The sequence below is a fragment of the Phacochoerus africanus genome, chromosome 2, assembly GCF_016906955.1.
Source record: "Phacochoerus africanus isolate WHEZ1 chromosome 2, ROS_Pafr_v1, whole genome shotgun sequence".
NCBI lineage: Eukaryota > Metazoa > Chordata > Mammalia > Artiodactyla > Suidae > Phacochoerus > Phacochoerus africanus.
Genome location: NC_062545.1, coordinates 75,159,694 through 75,187,536, shown reverse-complemented (window position 1 = coordinate 75,187,536; position 27,843 = coordinate 75,159,694). Strand labels below are relative to the sequence as shown.

Genomic DNA, 27,843 nt, shown 5'->3' with positions numbered 1-27,843 from the left:
CTCGGGATCCGAGCCACGTCTGCAACCTACACCACAGCTCACAGCAATGCCAGATCCTTAACCCGCTGAGCAAGGCCAGGGATCAAACCTGCAACCTTATGGTTCCTAGTTGGATTCGTTAACCACTGTGCCACGACAGGAACTCCTTGTGTATAATTTCTTAAATTTAGCTTAAGGTATGTGCAAAGTAAACAATGTTTCTAAAATATGGCGAGATTAGGTACCTCAGTCAATAAGCAAAACAAAAAAAGCAATCATTTATTATTTGGGACTCTTCGGAGGTCATCAGGCATTAATTTAAAAAATACTACAATTTATAAAGGCTAGAAACATAATTCAAAATTTCATAAAGGTATATTGAATTAAAAGCACTTTAGACAGTTCAGGATCTCAATGACAGAGTTCATTTAAGGTGATAGTTTTGCTACTGTGTTACTGTTCCCACAAGATATCATCTCTTCTCAATTTCATTTGAAGGTTATGGACTCGTATTGGATGAAAGCTGCTGTTCTTTTGAAGAGAATTAGTTAGTAAACATTTTCTAGGGCTATTTTTAATGTTCTTTGATCCTTTCAGGTTGCTATCTTGTTGCTGAATAGCTGAAGCTTCACTCATCTTTGAACTTTGAACTTTTTGCTGAAGTTTACGAACCTGGAGAGAAAAAAATCTAATATTTTAGTCAAAGATATACTTAAAAATTATAAAATTATCCATATTATAATATATGGATCAGATTGGTGGCTTAAAGATTACATGAAATTAAAAAGTTCATTAAGTATTTATTGAATACCTATTACATGCCTAACACTATACTAGTTAAAAATATAATGAATAAAACAATCTTTGCTTTCAAGGAGCTTAATGCTATTAGTGAAAGAAAAGCATATATGTGACAACTAGAGAACAATCCAAGCCAGAATAACTTTGAGAAGGACAAAAAGTGTATATCTGAGAAGGCTAAAGTAGGACAAGGTCAAGGCTAGAGAGCTGAGAGGAAGAAACATTTATGTAAGATATGAAATGGGAAAAATCTGAAGAACAGGGAGGTGACGGAAGGACCTCTCAGGTGACATTAACAACAAGGCAAAGATTTGGTGCTAGGAATAAACATCAAATTTATAAAGTAAAAAAATACATATATATATATACACATGTTTTTTTCTTTAAAATATTTCTGAACTTAAAGCACTACTGAATGCTAGTTTAAAAAAAAAGTCAAGAGAATAACCTTATCTCATTGAGAAGTATATAGTAATGTTGAATAGACAAAATTAAACAAAATAAGACCTATTAACTAGTTAAACCCTACTTCTTTTGAGTCTAGTCCATTAGTCTATTTCACTTATGCATAGACCTAATATGTAAATATTTTTAAATATAATATGAAATATTACATTTTTAAAATATTTAGGTACAGACTGCCAAATTTTAATAATATTATTATTCTATTCCTTCCAAGTTTCTCCTATGTGATTCTAAGAAAATGTACAAGTTATATAATCTTTACCCTAACACAATCATATAGAAAATTTACCTAGTATAGCCTTAAAAGCCAAATGTTTGCTTCAAATTTTCATTTCTTTCTCCCTTTATTGGCCATAGAAGAATAAAGGCAGCAAAATTCTGCTTTTTTTTTTTTTTTGTCTTTTTGGCCATTTCTTGGGCCACTCCCGCGGCATGGAGGTTCCCAGGCTAGGGGTCTAATCGGAGCTGCAGCCGCCGACCTACGCCAGAGCCACAGCAATGCAGGATCCGAGCCGCGTCTGCAACCTACACCGCAGCTCACGGCAACGCCAGATCGTTAACCCACTGAGCAAGGGCAGGGACCGAACCCGCAACCTCATGGTTCCTAGTCGGATTCGTTAACCACTGCACCACGATGGGAACTCCAAAATTCTGCTTTCTTTATTACTTTCCCATAAAGGTTGGGAAGGCTTAATTGTGAGGTTACTGGAGTTCCCATCGTGGCTCACTGGTTAACGAACCTGACTAGGAACCGCTGCAGGTTGGATCCCTGGCCTTGCTCAGTGGGTTAAAGATCTGGCGTTGCCGTGAGCTGTGGTATAGGTCGCAGACACAGCTCGGATCCTGCCTTGCTGTGGCTCTGGCACAGGCTGGCAGCTACAGCTCTGATTAGACCCATAGCCTGGGAACCTCCATATGCTGTGGAGCAGCCCTAGAAAAGACAAAAAGACAAAAACAAACAAAAAATTGTGAGGTTACTATATTGCCAACTTATATGAATGCTGATTATTCCATAGGCAGATAGCTGCAGGATATGACCTGAGGGTTCCTAGAAAGACTCACTCTGCCTTCTGCCCTGGTGGCATAACGGTGCTAAGAATGGAGTCACTGTCTTGGGATAAAATATAATATTCTATGATTTTTCTGTAGAAATATTAAAACTGTTATGCCATTCTTAGACATTAAGAATTTACACACAAGAATAGAGTCCCCCTCACTATCTCACTGGAGCTAGCTGAGCACAGGCCCCCAGGGAATCACAGCACAGCTTATTCTGAGAAAGTGGTCATAGTGGTTGTAGAGTTGGGGTACTGCTTGAGGAGCCAAGTTTATGTATGAATTAGCCACCTTTAACATAAGGGGCTTCATTAATGCATTAGGGAAGAGAGGGATAAGTGGCAAGAATCCTAAAAGGGTGACTGGGAAAATTGTAAAGCAAATTTAGTTTACCTTATAACTCTCCCAAAGTCATTTCTGAACACATAGCTAAACTTTGTTTCCTTTTTTTATATTGGAGAGTTAGGTAAGAAGACCATGTTATTTCAATGGGACAGTTGACTCTACCCTACAATAGGCCTAAGTGACTCCCGTCTACCATCTTTTCACTAAGCCATACAAACAGATCTCAAATTTGGAAGGTCATACACATATACAACACTGAATCCAGATATATTATCTTTTTATTAAAACCTTTTACTAAAGCCTTCTTACACTATCTTGATGCTTCATTAGTTTGGAAATTCGTTCTCCTTTAATTTCCATTTTCTTGACTAAATGCTCTAGTTCACATTCTATGTCTTCACAGACTGACTGGCTTTCAGTTTCTTTCATTTGACTCAGTAGTTCTTGGTACTCTCTATGAAAGAAAAGCAAACATGAAGCACTGCTACAGTTTACAGTATATGTCTTTGCCATAATTAAACAATTCTGTTCAATCATAAATTTTAATCATAGTTAAATATTAACCTTCAAAGATAGTCCCTTTCTGTAGGTTTATCAAACTAAATCTATGGTAATTATAAATAAACTCATGATTTGAGATTAGATATGTTTAGAAATATTTAGACTTTCTTAAAGAGCCCTTTAAAAAAAGTCTGAATTCTTGATGTTCATAGCTAAATGTAGAAAAATATGCTAGAGGCATTAAGGGACTATCTTTAGTTTCAATTTTGGAATTCTTAATGTAGACTCTTTAGAAGAATTCCAGCTATAAAAGTTATTTGCCTGAAAAAAAATCCCTAGATTTTGTTATAGCCTCCTCAAAGAAACACTGCCAATAGAACTAGTTACATTTTCTACAGAGGTCTTAGTTCAACTAGCTGGCCACCCAAATCATATATTTCCTGGAATTTTTGTTGAATATATATTTAAACTTGAAGCTTAAAATATGTATCCCATACCGAATCTTGTTTACTATGGATGCCTCAAACTTGAAATGCCGACCAGTCAGAGTCTAAAACAAGAAATTGCATTCCAATTTGTCTAATGAAATCATTCATTTAACGAAAAAGATTATAACAAACAAAAGATTTAACGAAAAAGATTATAACAAACAAAAGAGAATGCTTTTATAAAGCATTTATAAGTTATAATTTAAGGTCACCAGACCCCATTTGTTAGAATGACAGCAATATATGTCTATCAATTTAGATCTTGGGAATACAGAAACTCTTTAGATCAGAAAAAATAGTAATTACACACAGGAAATTTAGATAAAATTTAAGTACAATGAAATTGTAGATCAAAAGAAGTCCAAATGGCTAAGTAAGGCTTTTATGAATTTATAAGTGGCATGATTTGAAAAACTGGGAAGAAAAAAAAAAAAAGACACCTAAATATTTTGCTACTTCTTCTGATAAATACTTACATACTCATTTGGTCCAGCTCATCTTGCATTGCCATCAAAAGTTCAGACAAATTGTCACAAATGGAAATGGACTTTTCTGAGTCAGAAGGTACAGCCTTACATTGAGAAGTTGTTCTAGAAGGCTTGTACAGATACCTAGGTTCAATAACTTTAGCTGGTTTCTGAAGGATATGTGGCCCATAATGTTGCATAGTCTGCAGGAGGTTCTGTGTACTTGCATTCACAGAATGGCTTGCACTGGCAGACTGTAGGGGAAAAGAAACAGCTGAGAACAATTTCAAATAACCGATAGCATTTTGAACAGCAATTACAACAAAGCATGAATTGCTTTGAATGACTGTCTTCATTTTCCCCCTCTCACCTTCTCAGCCACAACAGGCAGTGATCCAAACTTGGAATAAATTTGCTGAGGTGGTCCTCTCTTTAAACATTTAGTTTTCTAAATATTGACAGGAAAAAAGTAAATAAAAATTATGTTAAAATGTTTATAATATGAAGGAGCCTCAAAACTCAATAGTAAACAAATGAGCTCTTTAGAAAACAGACAAAATATGTGGATAGTCAATTCACTGAAAAGGACATACATAGAGATGACAAACACATGAAAAGATATGTAGCACTGTAAGTCATTAGGAAAATGTATGTTACAATAAAATATCACTATACACCTATGGATAATGGCTAAAAAAAAAAAAAAAGTGACAATACCAAAAGCTGGCAATGATGTTGAGAAACCAAATCACCCATATATACAGCATAATGTACCCACTTTGGAAGATAGTTTGGAAATTTCCTGTAAAACTAAACATGTAGTTATATGACTCAGCAACTGACATTTATCCAAGAAAAATAAAAACTTATATTCATACAAAAAACTGTACACAAATGTTTATAACTGCTTTATTTGTGATAGCCTAAAGCTGAAAACAACCCAAATCTCCTTCAGGGGGTAAATGGCTAAACTGTGGAACTTTCATAACACGTAATACTACACAGAAATTTTTTTTAATGTGTTGCAAGGGAATTGGCTGAGTGAAAAAAATCCTCTCAAAGTTATATACTGTATGATTCCATTTATATAACATTCATGAAATAAAATTATAGTGACGGTAAACACACTAGAAGTTGCCAAGGATTAGGGAGGATGATGTGTAGCTATAAAGAGATGGCATGAAGGAGTCTTACAGTGGTGGAATAGTTCTATATCTTCATTGTGGTGGTGGTTACATAAATTTATACATGTAATAAAACCTCACACAGACATACATATTCCCACACAAATCTCAATAAGCTCTGTGGAATCTGGATAAGCTGGAGTTACTGTTGTAGCTCAGTGGTAACGAATCTGACTAGTATCCATGAGGATGTGAGTTTGATCCCTAGTTGCTCAGTGGGTTAAGGATTCAGCATTGGACTGAGCTATGGTGTAGGTCACAGAAGTGGCTCGGATCCTGTGGCTATGGCATAGGCTGGCAGCTATAGCTCCGATTCAACCCCTGGACTGGGAACTTCCACATGCCGTACCTGTGGCCCTTAAAAAAAAAAAAAAAAAGCCAGAGAAATATAAATGCAAAATCATAATTGTTGGTTATTCCTTGGATAGACAGAATACAATTTAGGAGAGGGATATGCTGGGCCTCAACAGTGCTGGTAATGTGCTACTTCTTAAGCTAGGTGGTAAGTACACCAGTGTTAATTTCATTATTACCTTTCAAGCAAACATTTTTTGTTATATATACTCTTTCATGAAACATTTTTAAAAAGACACTGCTACACTACATTCTTTTTTTTTTTTTTTTTTTTTGTCTTTTTGCCATTTCTTGGGCTGCTCCCACGGCATATGGAGGTTCCCAGGCTAGGGGTTGAATCTGAGCTGTAGCCACTGGCCTACGCCAGAGCCACAGCAACGCGGGATCCAAGCCGCGTCTGCAACCTACACCACAGCTCACGGCAATGCCGGATCCTTAACCCACTGAGCAAGGCCAGGGTTCAAATCCGCAACCTCGTGGTTCTTAGTCGGGTTCGTTAACCACTGCGCCACGATGGGAACTCCCCTACACTACATTCTTAAAAGTAAATTATTTCACTATTTTTATTGGGGGTTTTGAACTAAGTGGATCAATTGTCTCAATTTGCCCATGACACAGGATTTTCAGTGCTAAAACCAGGACAGTCAAAGGCAAACTGGCATGAATCTAGTTAACACTTGAGCAAGAGAACGAAGAATAAATTGAGCATATTCCACAATGAAAACAAAATATTCCCAACTCTAAATGGAAATTTAGGTATCTTAACTATTAAAAAACCTGGATTTTTTTTTTAAGAATTAAAGAAGTAAAATGGTTTAGAAGTTAGAGAAATCACAAAAGTTGTTGAGTCAGTTCTTATTCACTCAAAGCTGCTTGGTGACCTGGGACAATCATTCAAGTTCTGTACCTTAAGAATGGTAACTTTGAGTAACAAAAAACAATAGTCTGGTCTAAGGCTATTTCAAGCAGTTATAATTAAGAGTAATAGAAAATTAATTAATTTTTCTAATTAATATACTGAATGAGATCTGACTGATTAGAATCTAACCTTTTGGAGTTCCCGTCGTGGCGCAGTGGTTAACGAATCCGACTAGGAACCATGAGGTTGCGGGTTTGGTCCCTGCCCTTGCTCAGTGGGTTAACGATCCGGCGTTGCCGTGAGCTGTGGGGTAGGTTGCAGACGCGGCTCGGATCCCGAGTTGCTGTGGCTCTGGCGTAGGCTGGTGGCTACAGCTCTGATTCGACCCTAGCCTGGGAACCTCCATATGCCGCAGGAGCGGCCCAAGAAATAGCAACAACAACAACAACAAAAAGACAAAAGACCAAAAAAAAAAAAAAAGAATCTAACCTTTTGAGAGAATAAAGAAAACCTCACAGGATAGGCTTCCATCATCTTGCTTACAATATTCAAACTGTCTGATTCTTGACATCCCAGCTCTCCTTCTCCTTTTTTTTTTTTAAAGGCCACACCAACAGCATGTGGAAGTCCCCTGGCCAGGGACTGAACATGTACCCCAGCAGCAAACCGGGCCACTGCACTGACAACGCCGGATTCTTAACCCATTGCACTACCAGGGAACTCTCAAGTTCCCCTTCTTCACACTATTGTCAGTTACCATCTAGAAGTACAGCTCTAATCATGTCCCTACAAGCCTTCAATGGTTCCCAAAGACTTATAGAAGAAAAGTTCAAAATCTTATCATGGCATGGAAGATAAGCCATAAACTCAAGCTATACTTCCTACCTTAAGTCTCACATGACACCACCTAACACCTAGTACTGAACAATTATTTATTGCTTCATGGAAAAACCAACTATACCCTCAAACTGTAATACACTTCTCATCTGTATCAATACTTAATAATTTTCCAAGGCTGCTTTTCTTGACCCCTTCTTCCATGACCCCTTCACATATTCTTTATCTGGAAGCACAGTAAGTTGTTTATACCTCCACTAATTTTTATTATACTCTGTCTTATATTTGTATATTTATCTGCTTCTCTGTAAATTCCTGTCTTATTTCTCTCTTTACTACCCATAGGTACTAGTCTATGTAAAGCAAGAGGTATGACTTGAATGAACTATGTCTAGGATATGGAGTAAATGCCAGTGCGACCAGGAAGACTCTCACAAAGGTCTCTTAAAATCTTATCCTACCTTCAGCAATGCTGGTGCTCTTGCCACCTTTAAAGGAAGGAATTATTACTTGCAGATCCTATGAACTTGGGACTTGAACTATTTTTATAAAGTGATTTCTTCTGTTAATTACTTTTTCTTTTTTTCCAGGAGCTACCTTTTCTTTCCTTCATTTCTTTTACCTTGCTTCTCTCTAACTTATTTAAATTCTTTTTCACTAACTCATCAGACAAAGGATGGCATAAAACATAAATATAAAAATAAATCAGGAGTTCTCTTGTGTTTCAGCAAGTTAAAGATCCAGCATTGTCACTGCTGTGGCCTGGGCCACTCCTGCGGTGCGGATATGATCCCTGGCCCGAGAATTTCCACATGCCACGTGTGCGCCCCACTTCCGCCTAAAAAAAGTGACTATTTTTCCCACTTGCAAATTACTTACAGTGATTTTCTATTTGGCTTTGTAGCTTCTAATCTTACCATAAGACAATACACAAAACAAGACACAAGAACATTTAGACAAGACACAAAAACATTTAAGGAAGGAAATAAGCTAAGAAAATCAATATAAAGTTTCACTGGGAAATGTTTTTCATTACTGTAGTTTGCAAATTCTTTGAAAGAAAAAAACTATGAAAAATTCAGCCAAATATTGAATAGTAACTTTTTTATGTAATAAAAGAGTAGTTAAAGTTCCCTCCATTAGTGTATCCACAGGATGAGCCGATGGCAGTGGCCAGCACTCACAAATAGCAGCATCCTTGGTTCCCAGAGCAAAGAGCACACAGAAACACTACATGCATATTGAATAGATTGTAATAATGGTGATCAAAACCACAGTTTCAGAATCACGAGATTAAAAGGGATTAACATTTTCTTTCTTACCATTATAAATAATTAAGAAGATTTAATAAAAACAAAACATAAACCCATCTAAACAATAATATTATTGGTAAATTTATAAGGTACTTACCAATCCTTATTTTTAGGCAAATCCAAAGGATACGACCATAAAAAGAACAAATAATTTCTCTAGAGAAATGACTAAAATTATAATTTATACTATGGTTTATAATACAATATAATTTAATACTATATCCTTGTCTTATTATGTGTGCATTATATAAACCTGGTTCCAGGATCAAGTGTGTTTTTGGCATCTATTGTGAGTTTAGTGCCTGTTTTATAAAGTATCACAAAATACATTTCTGTAAGAGTTTAGTACTAAAAAAATGATTCCTTCCAGAAAAATTGGAATGCTTATTGTTATTTTACAAAGATATATGTACTGCCCATTATATGCTCCTTTTTGCTTTGGTTGTCAAGCAAACTCAGAGGCAGGTTTTGTGCTCATCTGCTCTTACTTTCTTTAACATAGGTTTTATGGAATTTGCTGTCCTCACATCCCAATCCATCATCACTTGACTTATGTTTTTATGCTCACTTCATAGCATTATTTCATGTCTTTTATTATAAATCTCAAATTCTTCTTGGAAATGGAGAGTCATTAAATATTAAAAGGGTAAAGAGATAAGTATTAGCAAATAAGAATAAAGTTATTTGCATACCTTTGAAGATTTCTTCTTTTCCTTGGAGCACTTTGGATTTGACACTGAAGCCATTAAAATTCTATTGATTGCAAGTCCAGTTTGAAGCTACAATATTAAAGAAAAAACTTTATTGAATTGATTTTTAACAAGTTTCTTCTGTAGAAACATTTTAAAGGTGATTGTAGCTCAGCTTGTAAAGATAAACATGTTTTTTGAAGAAGAAAAAAAACCCGAAATACTATTTTTGTGTATAAAAGTCACCAAGCCTACTGCTAATTACAATCATTTTCTGTTTATAAGAGAATGAATTGTTTTATATATCTCAAACTGAAAAAAATCTATAGCAGGAGTTCTTTCAACTGAGGCTATATACAATTTGCCAGAATTTCAAAAGACCAGAAGACCTCTTGGCAATACGAACAAGTATATACTGGCTGACTTATTGATAATTTCATTATTATAGCAAAAAGAGACAAAACTAAAGAGCTAGGAAGCAGAAATTAGAGACTAGGATATAGGCCTCAGTTAATAAATACAAAGTATAATAAAACAGATATGATCTTAATGTGATAGATGATATAGTGCTCTATTTACCTGAGATGCTTTGTCTTGAAAGAGCTTACGCTGATGCTCTTCTTCCTTTAGTTTTTCCTCTAAATGTTTAATTTTGTCCTGCAAAAGAATTAAAAAACTGGGATTATCATACAAAATCTAGAGCCAAATATTTTTTCTTTCTTTTCTAAATAGTCTTTAGGGTCTTGATTCTTTTTTTTTTTTTTTTTATCTTTTTGCTATTTCTTTGGGCTGCTTCCGCGGCATATGGAGGTTCCCAGGCGAGGGGTCTAATCGGAGCTGTAGCCGCCGGCCTACGCCAGAGCCACAGCAACGCAGGATCTGAGCCGCGTCTGCAACCTACACCACAGCTCACGGCAATGCCAGATCGTTAACCCACTGAGCAAGGGCAGGGATCGAACCCGCAACCTCATGGTTCCTAGTCGGATTCGTTAACCACTGCGCCACGACGGGAACTCCTAGGGTCTTGATTCTTAGTAGTTTGGTAAATTAAAACAGAAAGTAACAAAAAGGAATGGCAAAAGATGTTAAGACTTTTCTTGGCTTCTGTACTTGCTATTACATAGAAGAAAAACAAAGGAAAAGCAAAAGATGTATATGCATAGGCTCTATTAACTTTCATCAGAAAAACCTTTATAATGAAAATTTGGGAGATACTGAAGGTCTAGAAGGTCAAAGAATTACAATCTTGGGTCTCAACATTTCATTCAAAACATAGACCACATCGCAATAAATGTCTATTATGTGCCTATGATAATGGCACAGTTGGGAGGGGATAAAAAGACCTATTAAAAATATAAGATATTGTCCTTGTTACTTAAGAGCTTATGTTGTACTTAGGGAACAACATATATGAAACATATATGATTTGACCCAGACCGTGTATATTACGTACAACCTTGCACACATAAGTTTTTCTTTTCTTTTCTTTTTGTTTTTTTGTTTTGTTTTGTTTTGTTTTGTTTTTTGCTATTTCTTGGGCCGCTCCCGCGGCATATGGAGGTTCCCAGGCTAGGGGTCGAATCGGAGCTGTAGCCACCAGCCTACGCCAGAGCCACAGCAACACGGTATGGATCCGAGCCGCGTCTGCAACCTACACCACAGCTCACGGCAACACCGGATCGTTAACCCACTAAGCAAGGCCAGGCACCGAACCCGCAACCTCATGGTTCCTAGTCGGATTCGTTAACCACTGTGCCACGACAGGAACTCCTCTTTTGTTTTTTTTTTTTAGGGTGGCACCCACAGCATACAGAAGTTCCCAGGCTAGGGGTCTAATCAGAACTGTATCTGCTGGCCTATACCACAGCTCACCGCAATGCTGGATCCTTAACCCACTGAGTGAGGCCAGGGATTGAAACCTCATCCACATGGATACTAGTTGGGTTCGTTACCACTGAGCCACGACAGGAACCCCCATGTAAGTATTTCATCTAATATCCATGGTGTAATTTAGAGTAGGAAGACAGTACTATTTAAAAGGGAGAGCTTCCTGAATGTTGGAAAACTCAAGGAAGGCTTCATAGAGGAAACAGGGCTGGAAGAAATGGATAGGATTTGGGTGGGAAAGGAGAGGGCATTTCAGGACAGATCTAGAATAGGCTAAACTGCAAGTGGTGAAAGGCAATCTTTTCAATGTCCTTTCGGTAAATCATCTGACAAATGGAAATGTTATGCCATTGCAGAAGTTGAAATTACAATTTCTCATCAAAAGGCAGGCTCACTCATGCTGTGACAGAATACATTAACTTTTCATCTCTATAGGCAGGAATTGACTTCTGGATTACTAAAAGTTGTTAACAAAGTTTTGTAAATCTAAGATTTACTGTATTTTCGCATACAGTAAAATTATTAACATGAAAGATTTGTTCCTGGCATCACCACTTCAAAGAAACAAGTGAATGCTTACCTCAGCAGTTTTCTGAGTTGTTGTAAGTTTAAAACATTCTTTTTCTAAAACATCAAGCTTTTCAAGTTTTGCTTGCAGCTTCATATGATCCTGTTCTTTTTCCCTTTGAAGCTGGGCCTTGAAAGTATAAGAACAAAACCTAAATTTGGCAAGTGATGCCAATGGCGCAAGAAAAATGCAGTTTCTGAGAATTCAAAGCACAATATAAAACTATCATAAAAAACACATACACTTCAAGTACTTAAGAGCAAAAAACAAGAAAATACTTTTAAAAAATAAATATAATGTGCAAAAACTGACAGTAGATTAATGGAACAAAATCTTCTATGTATCTTTATATAACACTCCTATGATGGAAGACACCATCAGTGAAACTTGTATTAAATAAACAAGATGTTATTCACAAGGTGACCAAACTGATGCATTTTTTATATGGCTTCTTCAATCTGTGGTGTGATTTTTTTTTAATCAGTTCTGGAAAATTCCTAGCCATTAACTCTTCAAATATTGTTTCTGTCCCATTCTTTCTCATTTCCTTTTGGAACTCTGATCCCACCTAAGTTTGACCTCACTCTAACTTTAACCTCTTGGTATCTTTTCTAAATATACTATTCATTTTCTCTCTTCATTGATCTGGATGATTTCACCTTCTAGTTTACTAGTTATCTCTCCTACTCTGCCATTAGATCCACCATTAAATTCTAAATTTCACTTACTGTATTTTTTAGTTGTATAATTTTTATTTGGTTCTTTCTCAAATTTTCTCTGCCATTTTATGGTTTTGAATGCTCTGAAAATTTTGATCCTATTATCTCCTTGAATACAGCAAGCATAATTATTTTAAAAGTCTGTTTAGAGCCAGCACCAGGCTAGAACTAACTTGTGAGAGGGTTTATATAATCCGTTATCTATGCCTCTTCTCTTCCTAGTGTTTTATGTCCTTCTGCCTGGTTATCTTTGATTAAGAAATTTCTCACTGTATCAAAGGAAGGTTTGAGGAAATAATTTGAGGTCCCTGGAAACATTAGCCACCCAATACCACTTTAATTCAACTTCAGGAACTAAGATTTTCTGGATTATTCTGATAACCTAGAACACAGTTGTAATCTGGGTTGCTTTCCTTCTTGTTCATCATTACAAAGCATTCAGAGCACAGAAGATTTACCACGGTTCCTACTCTTGGTAGGCTCTGGATTCTAACTTTAATTTCCCTAGTCCCATTAAGATAGCTGTCAAAAGCATTATTTAACATCTCAGCTGACTCTCCTGGAATCAGAAATTCCCTAAGAAGGAAGGGGCCTGAAACCAATTTCTCTGGAGGTCGAATTCTTTTTTATTTAAGTCTGCACACAGATTTTGAATCAGTGATTTTGCCTTACCTTGTTAATTCTCCATCTTTGTGTATTTTCTTTTCTTCCTTACTTCCTCCCTTCCTCCTTTCCCTTTTCTTTCCCCTCCCTTTCTTTCTTCCCTCTTTCCTTATCTTTTTATTTTTTAATTTTATTTATTTATTCATTTTTTATTTGTCTTTTTGCCTTTTCTAGGGACGCTCCTGCAGCATATGGAGGTTCCCAGGCTAGGGGTTGAATCGGAGCTGTAGCCTCCGGCATATGCTAGAGCCATAGCAACGCGGGATCCAAGCTGCATCTGCAACGTACACCACAGCTCACGGCAACACCGGATCGTTAACCCACTGAGCAAGGCCAGGAACCGAACCCACAACCCCATGGTTTCTAGTCGGATTCGTTAACCACTGCGCCACGACGGGAACTCCTCCTTATCTTTTTAATTTTCTGTCCAGTTTTCTGTGTTTTCCTCTACAGAAAGGTCCTCTTCAGAAATAACCTAGTGTGGGAGTTCCTGTCTTGGCTCAGCAGAAATGAATCTAACATCCATTAGGACACAGGTTTGATCCCTGGCCTCGCTCAGTGGGTTAAGGACCCGGCTTTGCCGTGAGCTATGGTGTAGGCTACAAACGAGGCTCGGATCTGGTGTTGCTGTGGCTGTGGTGTAGACCGGCAGCTACAGCTCCAATTCGACCCCTAGCCTGGGAACCTTCATGTGCCACAAGTGAGGCCCTAAAAAGACAAAAAATAAAAAACAAAACCAAAAAATATAAATAACCTAGGGTGAATCTCTGTAACTCAAAATTTTCTATACACAGCTTTATATCCTATTAAATTTATATGACAATTCCCCCATGACATTAAGTACTCTTCAAAACACAGCAAGTTTCCATTGTGGCTCAGTGGTAACAAGCCTGACTAGTATCCATGAGGATGCAGGTTCAATCTCTGGCCTTGCTCAGTGAGTTAAAGATCCTTTGTTGCCATGAGCTATGGTATAGGTTACAGATGCGGCTCAGATCCCGTGTTGCTGTGGCTGTGGTGTAGGCTGGCAGCTGCAGCTCCGATTTGACGCCCAGCCTGGGAACCTCCATATGCCACAGGTGTGGCCATAAAAGGAAAAAAAAAAAAAAAGGAATTATAGTACTATAATAAATATGTAAATATGATCACCTGTTGTTCTAGGATCATATCCTTCTCTCGCTCTACATTAAGAACCATTCTCTTTGTATATTCTAGTTGCTTCTCTAGAAGGGTACAGCGAGACTGTGCTGAACTTAACTGCATACTTATATCTACGAAAAAGAAAACGTAATAATGAGACAATTAGTTGATTATCACATAGATCAGAGTTGGTTATCAAAGAAAGGCCTTATATGAATTGTCAGAAGCTAAAAGTTCAAGATTTCTTTAGTTCTAAATATTGACTCTCCCAGAGCTATGAACATCTATTTTATGAACATCTCACTAATTATATATAACTAGTTTAACACTGTCTCCTCATAAAGACCCAGAGGGCAGACTTCTGAAAGGTAAGGATATCAGTGACTTGTGGGATAATAAAAATCCTGCCTGGGAGTTCCTGTGTGGCTCAATGAGTTAAAGACCTAGCATTGTCACTGCAGTGGCTCAGGTGGCTACTGTGGCACGGGTTCGATCTCTGGCCTAGGGAACTTCTGCAAGCCATGGGCATGGCCAAAAAAAATCCTGGGTGTTCCTGGGAAACAATACCATCTGGAAAAGCAGAAGACCTAAAGTCTCTTCCCTATCAATATATTACTTCTCTTTAGGAAACTCAAGTATATGCATTCTACAATTCCCACTTTTCTCTGTTTTCAACTACTGACAGCACAGTTAGTTCCATAAAAAGTAAGCAACCTTGTTTTAATTCTTTAACACTTCACTTTCCTTAGTTCTGTCTTACACTTTTGTCCACTTAACTCAGAAATTTTTTTCTCCCTATTTCTTCATTCTATTTATAAGCTGAACCACAAACCTGAAACTTGTTTATGAGGGTAATGTAGTGTTACAAGGGGAAAAAAGGCATAATTTTGAAGAACTTATGTTCTAAATCTCTAAAACTTGTGTCCAGATGTCCTTTTTATAATTTCCACAGAAATATCCACGTCTGTTCATTTCTTCTAATTAACCTTTCAAGTTAAGTAAATTCTTTTTTTTTCTAGAAAAATCTGTTTTTTTTTAAATTTTATTACATTTATAGGGGTATAGCAATCATCACAGCCAAATTTTATAGCATTTCCATCCCAAACCCTCAGTGTATCCCCCACCCCCCAACCTGTCTCATTTGTAAACCATAAGTTTTCCAAAGTCTGTGAGTCAGTATATGTTCTGCAAAGAAGTTCATTCTGTCCTTTTTTTTAGATTCTACATGTTAAGTGATAGCACTTGATGTTGGTGTCTCATTGTCTGACTGACTTCACTTAGCATGATAATTTCTAGGTCCATCCATGTTGCTGCAAATGCTGTTATTTCTTTCCTTTTCATGGCTGAGTAATATTCCATTGCATAAATGTACCACGTCTTCAGCTAGGAAAAAGAAACAAATAACATACAAGGGAACCCCAATAAGATTATAAGCAGATTTTTCAGCAGAAACTCTGCAGACCAGAAGGGAGTGGCATCATACACTTAATGTAATGAAAGGAAAAAACCTTCAACCAATATTACTTTACCCAGCAAGGCTCTCATTGAGATTTGAAGGAGAAATCAAAAGCTTTACAGATAAGCAAAAGCTAAGAGAATTCAGCAACACTAAACCAGCTTTACAACAAATACGAAAGGAATTTCTCTAGGCAGAAAAGAAAAGGCCACAACCAGAAACAAAAATACCACAAATGACAAGGCTCACCAGTAAAGGCATGTATACAGTAAAGATACGAAATCATCCACACACAATTATGCTACCAAAGTCAGAAATAGTGAGAAGAGGAGGATACAAATCAAGTTAAATAAAATTCTTAAAAACTTTTTTCCTTAGGTAAATAATTGACTTTATTTGATGAATACTTAATATTGATACTGCAGAAAAATATTTGCCCCAGACTAGTGGGCTTTTGGTTCGTTTTTGTTTTTTCATCTGGTTTAAGTTCTTTTACTTTTATTGGAGTATGGTTGACTTAACAATGTTGTATTAGTTTCAGATGTACAGCAAAATGAATCAGTTATATATATAACTGATGGATATATATATCTATATAACATACATGGATATATAGTGGATATATATAATTGACATAATATTATTACCCATTATAATATATATAATGGATATATGAGCCATTCTTTTTTTCCCATATAGGTTACTACAAACTATGAGCAGATTTTCCTGTGCTATACAGTAGGTTCTTATTAATCATCTATTTTACACAGTAGTGTATATTATTAACCCCACCCCCAATTCCTCCCTCCCCCAACAGTTTCATCTATGGTTACTAGAAGACTGGTTTTGAAATGTGAGTTTGTTTCTGTTTTATAATTTCTTTTGTATCACTTTTCCCCACATGTAAGTGATATCACATTTGTCTTTGTGTGACTTACTTCACTCAGTATGATAAACTCTAGGTCCATCCATGTTGCTGCAAATGGCATTTCATTCTTTTTTATGGGTTAATGATATTCCATTATGTATATGTACCATATCTTTATCCATTCCCCTGTTGATGGACATTTAGGCTGCTTCCATGTCTTGGCTATCATAAATAGTGCTGCAATAAACACTGGAGTGCATGTATCTTTTTGAATTATGGTTTTCTCTAGATAGATGCGCAGGAGGGGGATTGCTGGACCGTATAATATGGTAGTTCTATATTTAGCTTTTTAAGGAACCTCCATACTGTTCTCCATAGTCATTGCTCCAATTTACATTCCCATCAGCTGGGTTGAAGGGTTCCCTTTTCTCCACATCCTCTTCAGCATTTATAGTTTATAGAATTTTTGATGACAGCCATTCTTACTGGTGTGAGGTGATACCTCAATAGTTGTGATTTGCATTTCTCTAATAATTAGTGATGGTGAGCATATTTTCATGTGTTTTTGGCCATCTGACTTCTTTGGAGAAATGTCTATTTACATCTTCTGGCCATTTTTTTATTGTGTTGCTTATTTTTTAAACTATAAAGCTGCATGAGATGTTTGTATACTTTGGAGATTAATCCGTTGTTGGTTACTTTGAAAAGATTTTCTCCCATTCTGTGGTTTGTCTTTTCTTTTTCTTTTCTTCCTTTTTTTTTTTTTTTGATGGTTTCCTTCACTGTGCAAAAGCTTGTAGGTTTAAGTCTCACTTTTATTTTTGTTTTTATTTTCATTACTCTAGAAGGTGAATCCAAAAAGATACTGCTCTGATTTATGTCAAAGAGTGTTCTGCCTATGTTTTCCTTTAGGAGTTTTACAGTATCTGGATTTATGCTTACATCCTTAATCCATTATGAGCTTATTTTTGTGTGTGGTGTTAGAGAATGTTCTAATTTCATTTTTTTACATGTGGCTGTCCAGTTTTCCTGGCACCACTTATTAAAGAGACTATCTTTCCTCCACTGTATGTTCCTGCCTCCTTTGTCACACATTAGTTAGCCAAAATTTTTTTAAATTTATTTTAACTTTTTCTATTACTTAATTATTAGTGTTGCTTTATATTTTCAAATTTAAAAAGAATCTAGTGAAAATGTAAAGTAGTTCAATTATATTACAGGCTAATAATATACTGGATTTTGTTGGTATTCTGAAATCATTTGAATTCCTAAACAACTTGTCTATAAACTTAAGTTTTCTTTTAGTCTCAGTAAGTTGTAAACTAGGACAAAAGCTATAATAGAGGTTAAGTTCAAAATTATATCCAGTTAGTGAAAATATCAAAACATCTGAGAACAAGCCCTCAAGGTTTGAATGCATATAAGTACAAAGATATTTGAGTAAATCTTCTCAAACTGGACTTATTATTTTCAAGTAGTAAACTTTGGTAACTTGTTTCTGAGAACTACTGAATTGTCTTACCCTTTTTCTGCTTTATCAGTTCCTCATGTGCCAGATTTCTCTCACTTGTTTCATTCTCCAAGGCCTTTTTATACTGTGCTGCTTCTCTGGAAAGAATGTTTAGATTATCTTCAGCTTGTGTTCTCTCTAACTCTAAACGATAAATCTTTTCCTGAAGAGTTTTTAAGGCTAAAATAAGAGCTGTTGAAAAAAAAATTTGTTTACTATTATTTTAAGTGAGAATTTTTGAACACTTACTATCATAGTAGCATTTAAAAGTGAACAGTTTATTTTCGTTAGCCATAAAAATAAGTAATTTATATTCCTCATTAAAAAAAGAAAAATTGGAGTTCCCGTCGTGGCGCAGTGGTTAACGAATCCGATTAGGAACCATGAGGTTGCGGGTTCGGTCCCTGCCCTTGCTCAGTGGGTTGACGATCCGGCGTTGCCGTGAGCTGTGGTGTAGGTTGCAGACGCGGCTCGGATCCTGCGTTGCTGTGGCTCTGGCCTAGGCTGGTGGCTACAGCTCCGATTCAACCCCTAGCCTGGGAACCTCCATATGCCGCGGGAGCGGCCCAAGAAATAGCAACAACAACAACAACAACAACAAAAAAGACAAAAGACAAAAAAAAAAAAGAAAAATTACTGAAACTCTAAAGAGGGTCAAGTTCTAACTTATAAAAACAATATATTTATGATTGTATTTAGTAATTTTTTAAATTTGAGATTTGAAAAAGCTAATAATCCCAATTTAATTTCATAAAATATATTCATATTAAAAGACAAAAAGATAATGTATAGTCTGGGATGCATAAGAGTCTGAGTACGGATGAAGAAAATTAAAACATATTATCCAGTGGGAGATCCCCTCGTGGCTAGTAATGAACCCAACTGGCATCCATGAGGATACGGGTTTGATCCCTGGCCTCGCATAGTGGGTTAAGGATCCAGCACTGACAGTGAGCTGTGGTGTAGGTCGCTGGTGCAGCTCAGATCCCAATTTGATCCCTAGCCTGGGAACCTCCATATGCCGCGGGTGCAGCCCTGAAAAGACAAAAAAGATACATATATAGTATCCACTAATTAACAAGGAAATTCAGGTTTAAAGTCACAAGTTTTTGCAGTTCTTGATGTGCTTCAGTTTTGGTCAAAACACATTTTCTATTTCTTTATATACTTTCAAGATATAATGTTAATAATTAGGACACATGAGAAAGAATATAGTTTCTTCCATTAAGAAAAAATTACAACCTAGTGGTTTAACTGATATCAGGCTTGAAAGATAATAACTGTTACACATGTACTACTGTGATTTTTATTCAGCTATATTAATATCTTCATGATTCGGATAAGTTCAGAGTTTACAAACATTATCTTACACTTTCTTTTCAGTTACTACTTTAAATTATAAAACTAAAGATGAATGGAATATAAATAAATGCTCTGGGTTAACTTTCATATAGTTTATATCCAATTATAAAGATGTTTGCTAGAGATTATTTTTTTATTTGGATTATTATTTCTTGAAGTTATTTTGCTCCACAAAGCTAGTATGTTTATTAATGGCAACCGTTATTATAGAACATCTAAAAAAAACCATGATTATCATTACCTTAGAAATTAATTTGTATGGCATAGGTATGCCTGCAGTCATAAGTGTTTTCCTACTTCAATCTTAAATATCCTCCTAAGTTTATATTTTAGAAGTTATAATACATGTATTTTGTAGTTATGCCAATACATTAGATTCCTGAGGAATTTTCAAGGCTAAATTTGGATATATGCAATTTTTGAATTTAACCCTTGAATATGACACAATTCTGCTTAATTCACTAGAGTATCCTAATCCTCTTGCCTATTACAAGGATTCCAAATCTGACCTTTTATTCTTCGAAAAGCATTTTCCTATTTTCTAATGACATTTTTATGATAAACCTGCCATAGGGCCATAGGTGGTTATATTAATCTTCATTTTATAATGAAAAAGCCAAAATAACAAATGTCAAATAACTTAAATAAGCTTATAGAAATTTTAAGCAACAGAGCCAAAGTTGGCAGTTTTGTTAAGATTAGCTAAATATACAATCATATTATTCTCTATGTAAAAATGAAAAGCTTTGTATAACATACTTTGTGCCAGTCCCCTAATTTTAAATAAGATTTTATATTAGCATTACCTTGGTTATTTGGACTCCGAAGCATTTTAGGAGAGGTAACTTCTAAGTTCACAGAGTAGTGAGTTTGAGATGATTCATTACTCTGGGTGAATGATGGAACGAACACTCTTTCTGGGGGGTTAAGATAGTTTCCTACTATACTATGCATTAATTCAGAATCCATTATCTATAGAGAATAAAGGAATGACATATAGCATCATTTTTTCCTATGTGAATGACAAAAGAAATTAGACAAAAATTCAGGTCAGACTAACATAAATACATAGTCATATAGTGTAAAATTGTGTCTTTATGATGTTAATTATCACAAATTCAACTATAATAAGTTCAGCAATAAAAGAGGTAAAAATGACTATTTACTTTCTCTATATAGATAATTCTGCCTAATTTTCATTGAGTACATGCTCTGGAGTGAGCATTACCTAGGTGGTGTGAATCTGCTTGTTTCTCAGTTGATCATAAGTTCACTATCTAAGACCCCTCTACAAAGAGTTTAATTTCAGGGTTCAAAGAGAAAGTATATATTCTAAAAGACAACATGGCTTTGAAACACAAGCCACCCACATGATATGATTCCCTAAGACTTCAATGTAGACCAAAGTTTATTTATATTAAATGTGTAAACACATTTGAAAGTGGGCATAAGCAGAGTAACAACTCATCAGCAGATGAAGAAAAGAAGGGAAACAGTAAAGAAATGAGAGAAAATAAGCCATGGGGTTCTCACTGTAAGAGGGGTTCTAGCTTAACTCTCACAACCAAGTTTTGTATTTTAAAAAGGTGTTTAAAATCACTCAAAGCTTATTTACACAAAGAACTGAGACATCCTGGAGATCGCATCGTCGTGCAGCAGAAACGAATTGATTAGGAACCATGAGGCTGAGGGTTCGATCCCTGGCGTCACTCAGTGGGTTACAGATCCGGTGTTGCGGTGAGCTGTGGTATAGGTCACAGACATGGCTCGGATATGGCATTGCTGTGGCTGTGGTATAGGCCGCAGCTGTGGATCCGATTAGACCCCTAGCCTGGGAATTTCCATATGCCATGGGTGCAGCCCTAAGAAGACAAAAAGACAAAAAAAAAAAAAAAGGAACTGAGACATCCTAAGAGGAAAAACTGAAGGAATAAGAAAGAAGTACAAAAAGCTTGATCCAAAATCAAAGCCTTAAGAGGAGAGGTGGAGTAACTCTGAATAGAGTATGGTGGTGGTTATTCTAATTTATCTCTGACCCATGTATTCATACATAGGGGTTGGAAAGAGAGAGGATTATAAGCAAAAAGTGAGAAATAGCACAGGGAACTGTGTGTGATTGGGTGACTTTGCTATACAAGAGAAACTGGAGAAACACTGCAAGTTAACTATACTTTCATTTTTAAAAAATACTTTAAAAAAGTGAGGAGTTCCCACTGTGGCACAACAGGATCGGCAGCATCTTGGGAGCGCTGGGACAACAGGTTCCATCTCTGGCCTGGAACAGTTAAGGATCTGGCAGTTCTTGGATTTGATCTCTGGCCTGGGAACTCCATATACCGTGGGGTGGCCAAAAAAGAAAAAAGAAAAATAAGTGAGAAATGGTTCATCAATATCCCTATAAAAGACTGAGGCACTAGTTGCCTTGCTTTGGTTAAGATGTATATTCCAACAAAGAGGGAAGTTGCCAGAGATCCCTAACATGGTTTAGGCACACTGAGAGTTCTAGCACACTGGTAGTGCTGTTCAGCCAGAGAGAAAGCAAGAGAGTGAGAGAGCAGCTAAAAGGGCATGTATTAGAGAAATTTCTGGAGGAAACTTTCTAAAAAATACAGAGAGGTGCCTAAGCTCCATCTAGCCAGAAGACTGCTTTACCCCTATATGGGAAGACTAGAAGTTTACTTTTTTTTTTTTTTCCTGAACTGGGGGACACTCAGCACAGGTGAGGGTGGATAACCAGACTACAAGAAGAAAGATTCAGTTCACAGAATATTGGTAGTCTACATATATCCAAGTGGAGATGGGAAGACCCTTATGGAGGGAATATGACCAGCCCAAGTTAACAAAGATCCTAAAGACAATAAAATGAATGGGTTGGATGGATTTGGAGTTTCCAATCAGTTTTTAGTGCCCTACTCTTAAATACAAATGGTTTAACCAAGGCTTCCAGACAATGAGGAAAGATGAAAGACAGTGATCAAAACAGGCAAACAGTAAGAGGCTCAACAGGAACACAAAATTTGGAAACACACAATCAGGGGAGAAAGAAGTATAATCACTGAGGGACATGACAGATCCTAGTGAAATCTGCTGAAGCACAGTGAAAAAATTTTGTCAATAAGAGATAAAAAGATATGCAAGGACCAAACCACAAAGAATTTTGTGTATCACACAAGGAGTTTGTATTTTACAGGATCAGGCAGTGGGAAGCTAATAAAGAACATAAAGGGGAATGACGTGATCAGGTTGGTATTCTGAGAAGTTTATTCAGATGGCCTTGAAGTAGACTGGAGGGGGAAGAAATTGTAGGCAGAGACACAAATTAAGAGGTTACTGAAGCAAAAACATAAGGCCTTAATTAAGACTTGAGTAGATGAGATCAACATGAAAGATTCTTGGAAGATACAATAAAAAGGACTTAGGAAGCAACTACATATGTGAAATAAGGCAGAAGAGAGAACTAAAAACACTCCCCAAATTTTCACTTGGGCAAGTAAAGAGATGGAGATGGCATTAATGGAAATAAGAAATGATATGAGATACAAGTCTGATGGAAAACAATGAATTCTGTTTTAGACATAGTTGAACCTGAGGTGCTTATAGGCACAGAGAAATTCAACAAATGTATTGAAATACAGGTTTGGAGTTTAAGTGAGCTGGATCTAGAGATACAGATTTGGTTATCCATTAGATCTCCAAGGAGAGTGTTAAGCCTGGCAATTTTCAGTATGTGTATGCATGGAAAGGGGTAGTTGACTTGCAATGCCTTTGTCCATTAGAGAACAATATATTTTTTGGTCTTTTTAGGCCACACCCATGGCATATGGAGGTTCCCAGGCTAGGGGTCAAATTGGAGCCCTAGCCGCCATGTCACAGCCACACACACACCAGATCCTAGCTATATCTGTGACCTACACCACAGCTTGAGGCAATGCAGGATCCTTAACCCACTGAGCAAGGTCAGTGATCAAACCCCCATCCTCATGAATGCTAGTCAGGTTCTTAACCCACTGAGGACAATGGGAACTCCTAGAGAGCAATGTTATCTGTCCATTGTGTTGCCCCTCAGACATCTTGAGGCAAAATACTAAAAGGTTAAGAATTACAAGTTGAGCTCAGAACGCTGAAGGCCACTAGCAGTTAGGAGGCAAATGAGGAATAGAAACCCTTAAAGGAGACTAGAGAGGAATGAGCAGAGAAGTGGAGAAGAAAAAAAGCAGGAAAAAGTGGAAACAAAGGAGTCAAAGTAAGAACAACAAGTAATTCTTTATTTCCTACATTTAATATGCTATCACCTGTAGAAATAAACACACATGGCATGGCTTATGTGGTGAAATAGTTTGCAATCTCACTGTTGAAAAAAGATCAAGAGACAAGAGGGGGAAAAAAACAGGGGATGAATTAGCTAGCAATATATCCAATAAAATTGGTTTCCCTATTCATAACTATTAAAATTTTACTGAGCATTCTTCAAACTCTTTATCCTAAACAAAGGAGAATAGAGGAAATAAGATTACCTGAGTATAATACTTAGGTGTTTTTTGTTTTTTTGGTTTTTTTTTGTCTTTTGTCTTTTGTCTTTTTAGGGCTGCACTCACGGCATATGAAGGTTCCCAGGCCAGGGGTTGAATTGGAGCTGCAGCTGCAGGCCTACACCACAGCCACAGCAATGTGGCATCCAAGCCATGTCTGCGACCTACACCACAGCTTACAGCAAAGCAGGATACTTAACACACTGATTGAGGCCAGGGATCGAACCTGCGTCCTCATGGATACTAGTCAGGTTCGTTACCCCTGATACACAACAGGAACTCCAATACCTATTTTTTTGAAAGAGTTGAAACTAATGCCAATCTTTTATAAATATTTTATAATTATAATATAGCATCTAATTGTTATGTGTACAGTTAATTTTCAATGCCATGCTATAAAAGCTACTTAATTTCCAAGCAAACATATCAATTTGTAGATTTAAGATAACTAGGTTTATGAACATTTTATCTAATAGTTAGAAAATTAGATTTTTCCTTATTGAACTTGAATACATTAAGTTTAAAATTTAACAATATCTGAGATTAAATGATTACACTCTCCCATCATCTTTAACTTCAGTTTATCTTGGATATTCAGTAAGAAAATTTTTTTTATGGTTATATTCAACAATTCTATAAATACCATCCTAAGTTTTAAAAATATCATATATTGTACCTTGGTATAAACTTTTGCATACCATTTTTAATATCATTTTTTGCGGTCATTTTTTAAAATTAAAGTATAGTTGATTTACAGCATTGTGTCAATTTCTGCCATAAAGCATGCTGACCCAGTCATACATATATACACATGTGTGTGTATACACACACACACACACACACACACATTCTCTTTCTCCTACTACCTTCCATCATGTTCTATCCCAAGAAACTGGATATAATTCCCTGTGCTGTAAAGTAGGACCTCATTGTTTATCCATTCTAATGTAATAGTTTGCACCTACCAATCTCAACTCCCTGTCATTCCATCCCACACCCTCCTCCACTGCCCTTGGCAACCATAAGTCTGTTCTCTAAGTCTGTGACTCTGTTGCTGTTCTACAGATAGGTTCATCTGTGCCATGTTTTAGATTCCACATATAAGTGATATCATATGGTATTTGTCTTTCTCTTTCTGACTTACTTCACTTAGTATGAGGGTCTCTAGTTGCATCCATGTTGCTGCAAATGGCATTATTTCATTCTTTTTTATGCCTGAGTAGTAGCCCATTGTGTATATATACCACATCTTCTTAATCCATTCATCCATTGATGGACATTTAGGTTGTTTCCATGTCTTGGCTGTTGTGAATAGTGCTGCAGTGAATATAGGGGGTGCATGTATTTTTTGAATTATAGTTTTATTGGTATATACATGCCCAGGAATGGAGTCGTTGGATCATACAGTGGTTCTATATTTAGTTTTCTGAGGGACCTCCATACTGTTTTCCATAGTGGTTGTACCAATTTGTACCAATTTACATTCCCACCAAAAGTGAAGGAGGGTTCCTTTTTCTCCACACAATGGGACAAGATAGAAAGCCCAAATATAAACCCAAGCACCTATGGTCAACTAATCTATGACAAAGGAGGCAAGAACATACAGTGGAGGAAAGGTGGTCTCCTCAATAAGTGAGAAAACTGGACAGTTACCTATAAAAGAATGAAATTAGAACATTCTCTAACACCATACACAAAAATAAACTCAAAATGGGTTAAAGACAAAACTACTATGAGGTACCACCTCACAATGTCAGAATGGCCATCATTAACAAGTCAACAAATAACAAATGCTAGAGAGGGTGTGGAGAAAAGGGAACCCTCCTACACCCTTGGTGGGAATGTAAATTGGTACAAATTGGTACAACCACTATGGAAAACAGTACGGAGGTCCCTCAGAAAACTAAATATAGAACTACAGTAGGACCCATCAATCCCACTCCTGGGGCATATATGGATGGAACTAAAGACTTATACTAAGTGAAGTAAGTCAGAAAGAGAAAGACAAATACCATATGATATCACTTGTATCCGGAATCTAATATACAGCACAAATTAACCTTTCTACAGCAAAGAAACAAACTCATGGACTTGGAGAACAGACTTATGGTTGCCAAGGGGGAGGGAGAGGGAGTGAGATGGACTGGGAGTTTTGGGTTAGTAGATGTAAACTATAGCATTTGGAGTGGATAAGCAATGAGATCCTGCTGTATAGCACAGGGAACTTTATCTGGTCACTTGTGATAGAATGTGATGGAGGATAATGCGAAAAAAAGAATATATATATAATATATATTCTTATATATATGTAAGACTGGGTTCCTTTCTGTACAGCAGAAATTGACAGAATGTAAATCAACTATAATAGAAATAATAAAAACCTAAAAAAAAGGATTAAAGACCTAAACAGAAGGCCAGATACTATTAAAACTCATAGAGGAAAATAGGCAGAAAATTCTTGGACATAAATCACAGCAACATCTTGTTTGATCAACCTCCTACAATAATGGCAATAAAAACAAAAACAAACCAATGAGACCAAATTCAACTTTTGCATAGCAAAGAAAACCATTTAAAAAAAAGAAAAGACAACCCACAGAATGAGAGAAAATCTCTGCAAATGATGCAACTGACAGGGCTTAATTTCCAAAGTATACACACAACTCATACAACTCAACAAGAAAAAAACAAAAAATCCAATTGAAAAATGGACAGAAGACCTAAACTGAAATTTCTCCAAAGAAGACACAATGGATAACCAATAGGCACATGAAAAGATGCTCAACATCACTAATTATTAGAGAAATGCAAATCAAAACTACGATGAGCTATGACCTTACACTGGTCAGAATGGCCATCATTAATATTTTATTTAAGAAGTAAATCATATCTATTAGAATTTTAAAGTATTACTGGAAATATTTTGTTAGGAAGTCCTTTCTTTTAAATAAGTAATTTTGAAAGGGTTTATTATATTTATCTGTTGAACTTTTAACTCTGTTTCTAACCATTTCACTTGCTAAAAAAAAAAATTTAACAGAAACTTCAAAATAGAGTAGGGAGACCAAAAGGGGGAGCTCTCATGCCCTGTGACACAGCTGAATCCAACAAGAATAAGAAATACTCCTTTTCTTTCCTGGCAAGGATTCAACCAATGAAAAGCCAAAGACTCTTTGTTTACTATAGCCCTCCCAACTTCCTTTTCCCCTCTACAAAAGAGTTCTTCTTCCTTGCCCTGAAGGGACTTGCACAGGGTTCACATCATTGCAGACTTCAAACTGTAATTTTCTGCTGATCCCAGATAAACCCATCTTTGCTAGAGAAATATCTGGCAGTCTATTTGTTTTAGGTCAACATCCTTTAGAATGGCTGGTGGAAAACTTATTAAATGTAGAGAGAATTTAGAAACTGAGTCCACATATAATGAATTTTAAAGTGAACAGTACTCAGAGTAGTTGCTACAAATCCTCCTTCGCCTTTACTTTTTTTTTTTCCTCCCACAGATTGAGCACACTCAATAGTCAGAATTAATTATGCAAGTATTGATTAGTCAGGATGCCTAAGGGAGAAAGAGCTATTGGACAATAATAACTAAATGGTACCTATTTAATTGCCAAAATTTATTTCAACTAGTTTGGAAAGAAATATTTCTAAAATGCTTAACCTACTTTTCTTCCTTTTAGGTAGAATATACTCAACACAATTTAACCTTTTGGGATGACCTTAATTATGCTTTATGATACCTACAGAAGCATAGTTGTTGGACTGTTTGCCCTTTCACTGGAAAGTTCCAGACTGTTATA

The 27,843-nt window shown here is 36.3% G+C and overlaps 1 protein-coding gene across 6 annotated transcripts in view; it reads right to left on the bottom strand.

Moving 5' to 3' along the window:
* Window positions 1–247: 247 nt before the first annotated feature.
* CEP57L1 (centrosomal protein 57 like 1) overlaps window positions 248–27,843 on the bottom strand; it is a 57,346-nt gene continuing 29,750 nt past the window's right edge. For 2 of the 6 annotated variants that reach the window (XM_047762388.1, XM_047762379.1), the window contains exons 2-9: window positions 14,325–14,446; window positions 11,806–11,922; window positions 9,918–9,995; window positions 9,342–9,428; window positions 4,473–4,550; window positions 4,112–4,356; window positions 2,956–3,100; window positions 257–651 (exon numbers count right to left, since the gene is read on the bottom strand). In XM_047762388.1, the coding sequence (XP_047618344.1) occupies window positions 433–651; window positions 2,956–3,100; window positions 4,112–4,356; window positions 4,473–4,550; window positions 9,342–9,428; window positions 9,918–9,995; window positions 11,806–11,922; window positions 14,325–14,438 (1,083 nt within the window). In that variant the 5' untranslated portion in view covers window positions 14,439–14,446 and the 3' untranslated portion in view covers window positions 257–432. Of the gene's footprint in view, window positions 652–2,955; window positions 3,101–3,644; window positions 3,698–4,111; window positions 4,357–4,472; window positions 4,551–9,341; window positions 9,429–9,917; window positions 9,996–11,805; window positions 11,923–14,324; window positions 14,447–18,161; window positions 18,342–20,317; window positions 20,484–27,843 lie in introns of all 6 variants that reach the window. The other 4 variants (XM_047762347.1, XM_047762355.1, XM_047762369.1 and 1 more) reach the window with 4 other exon arrangements.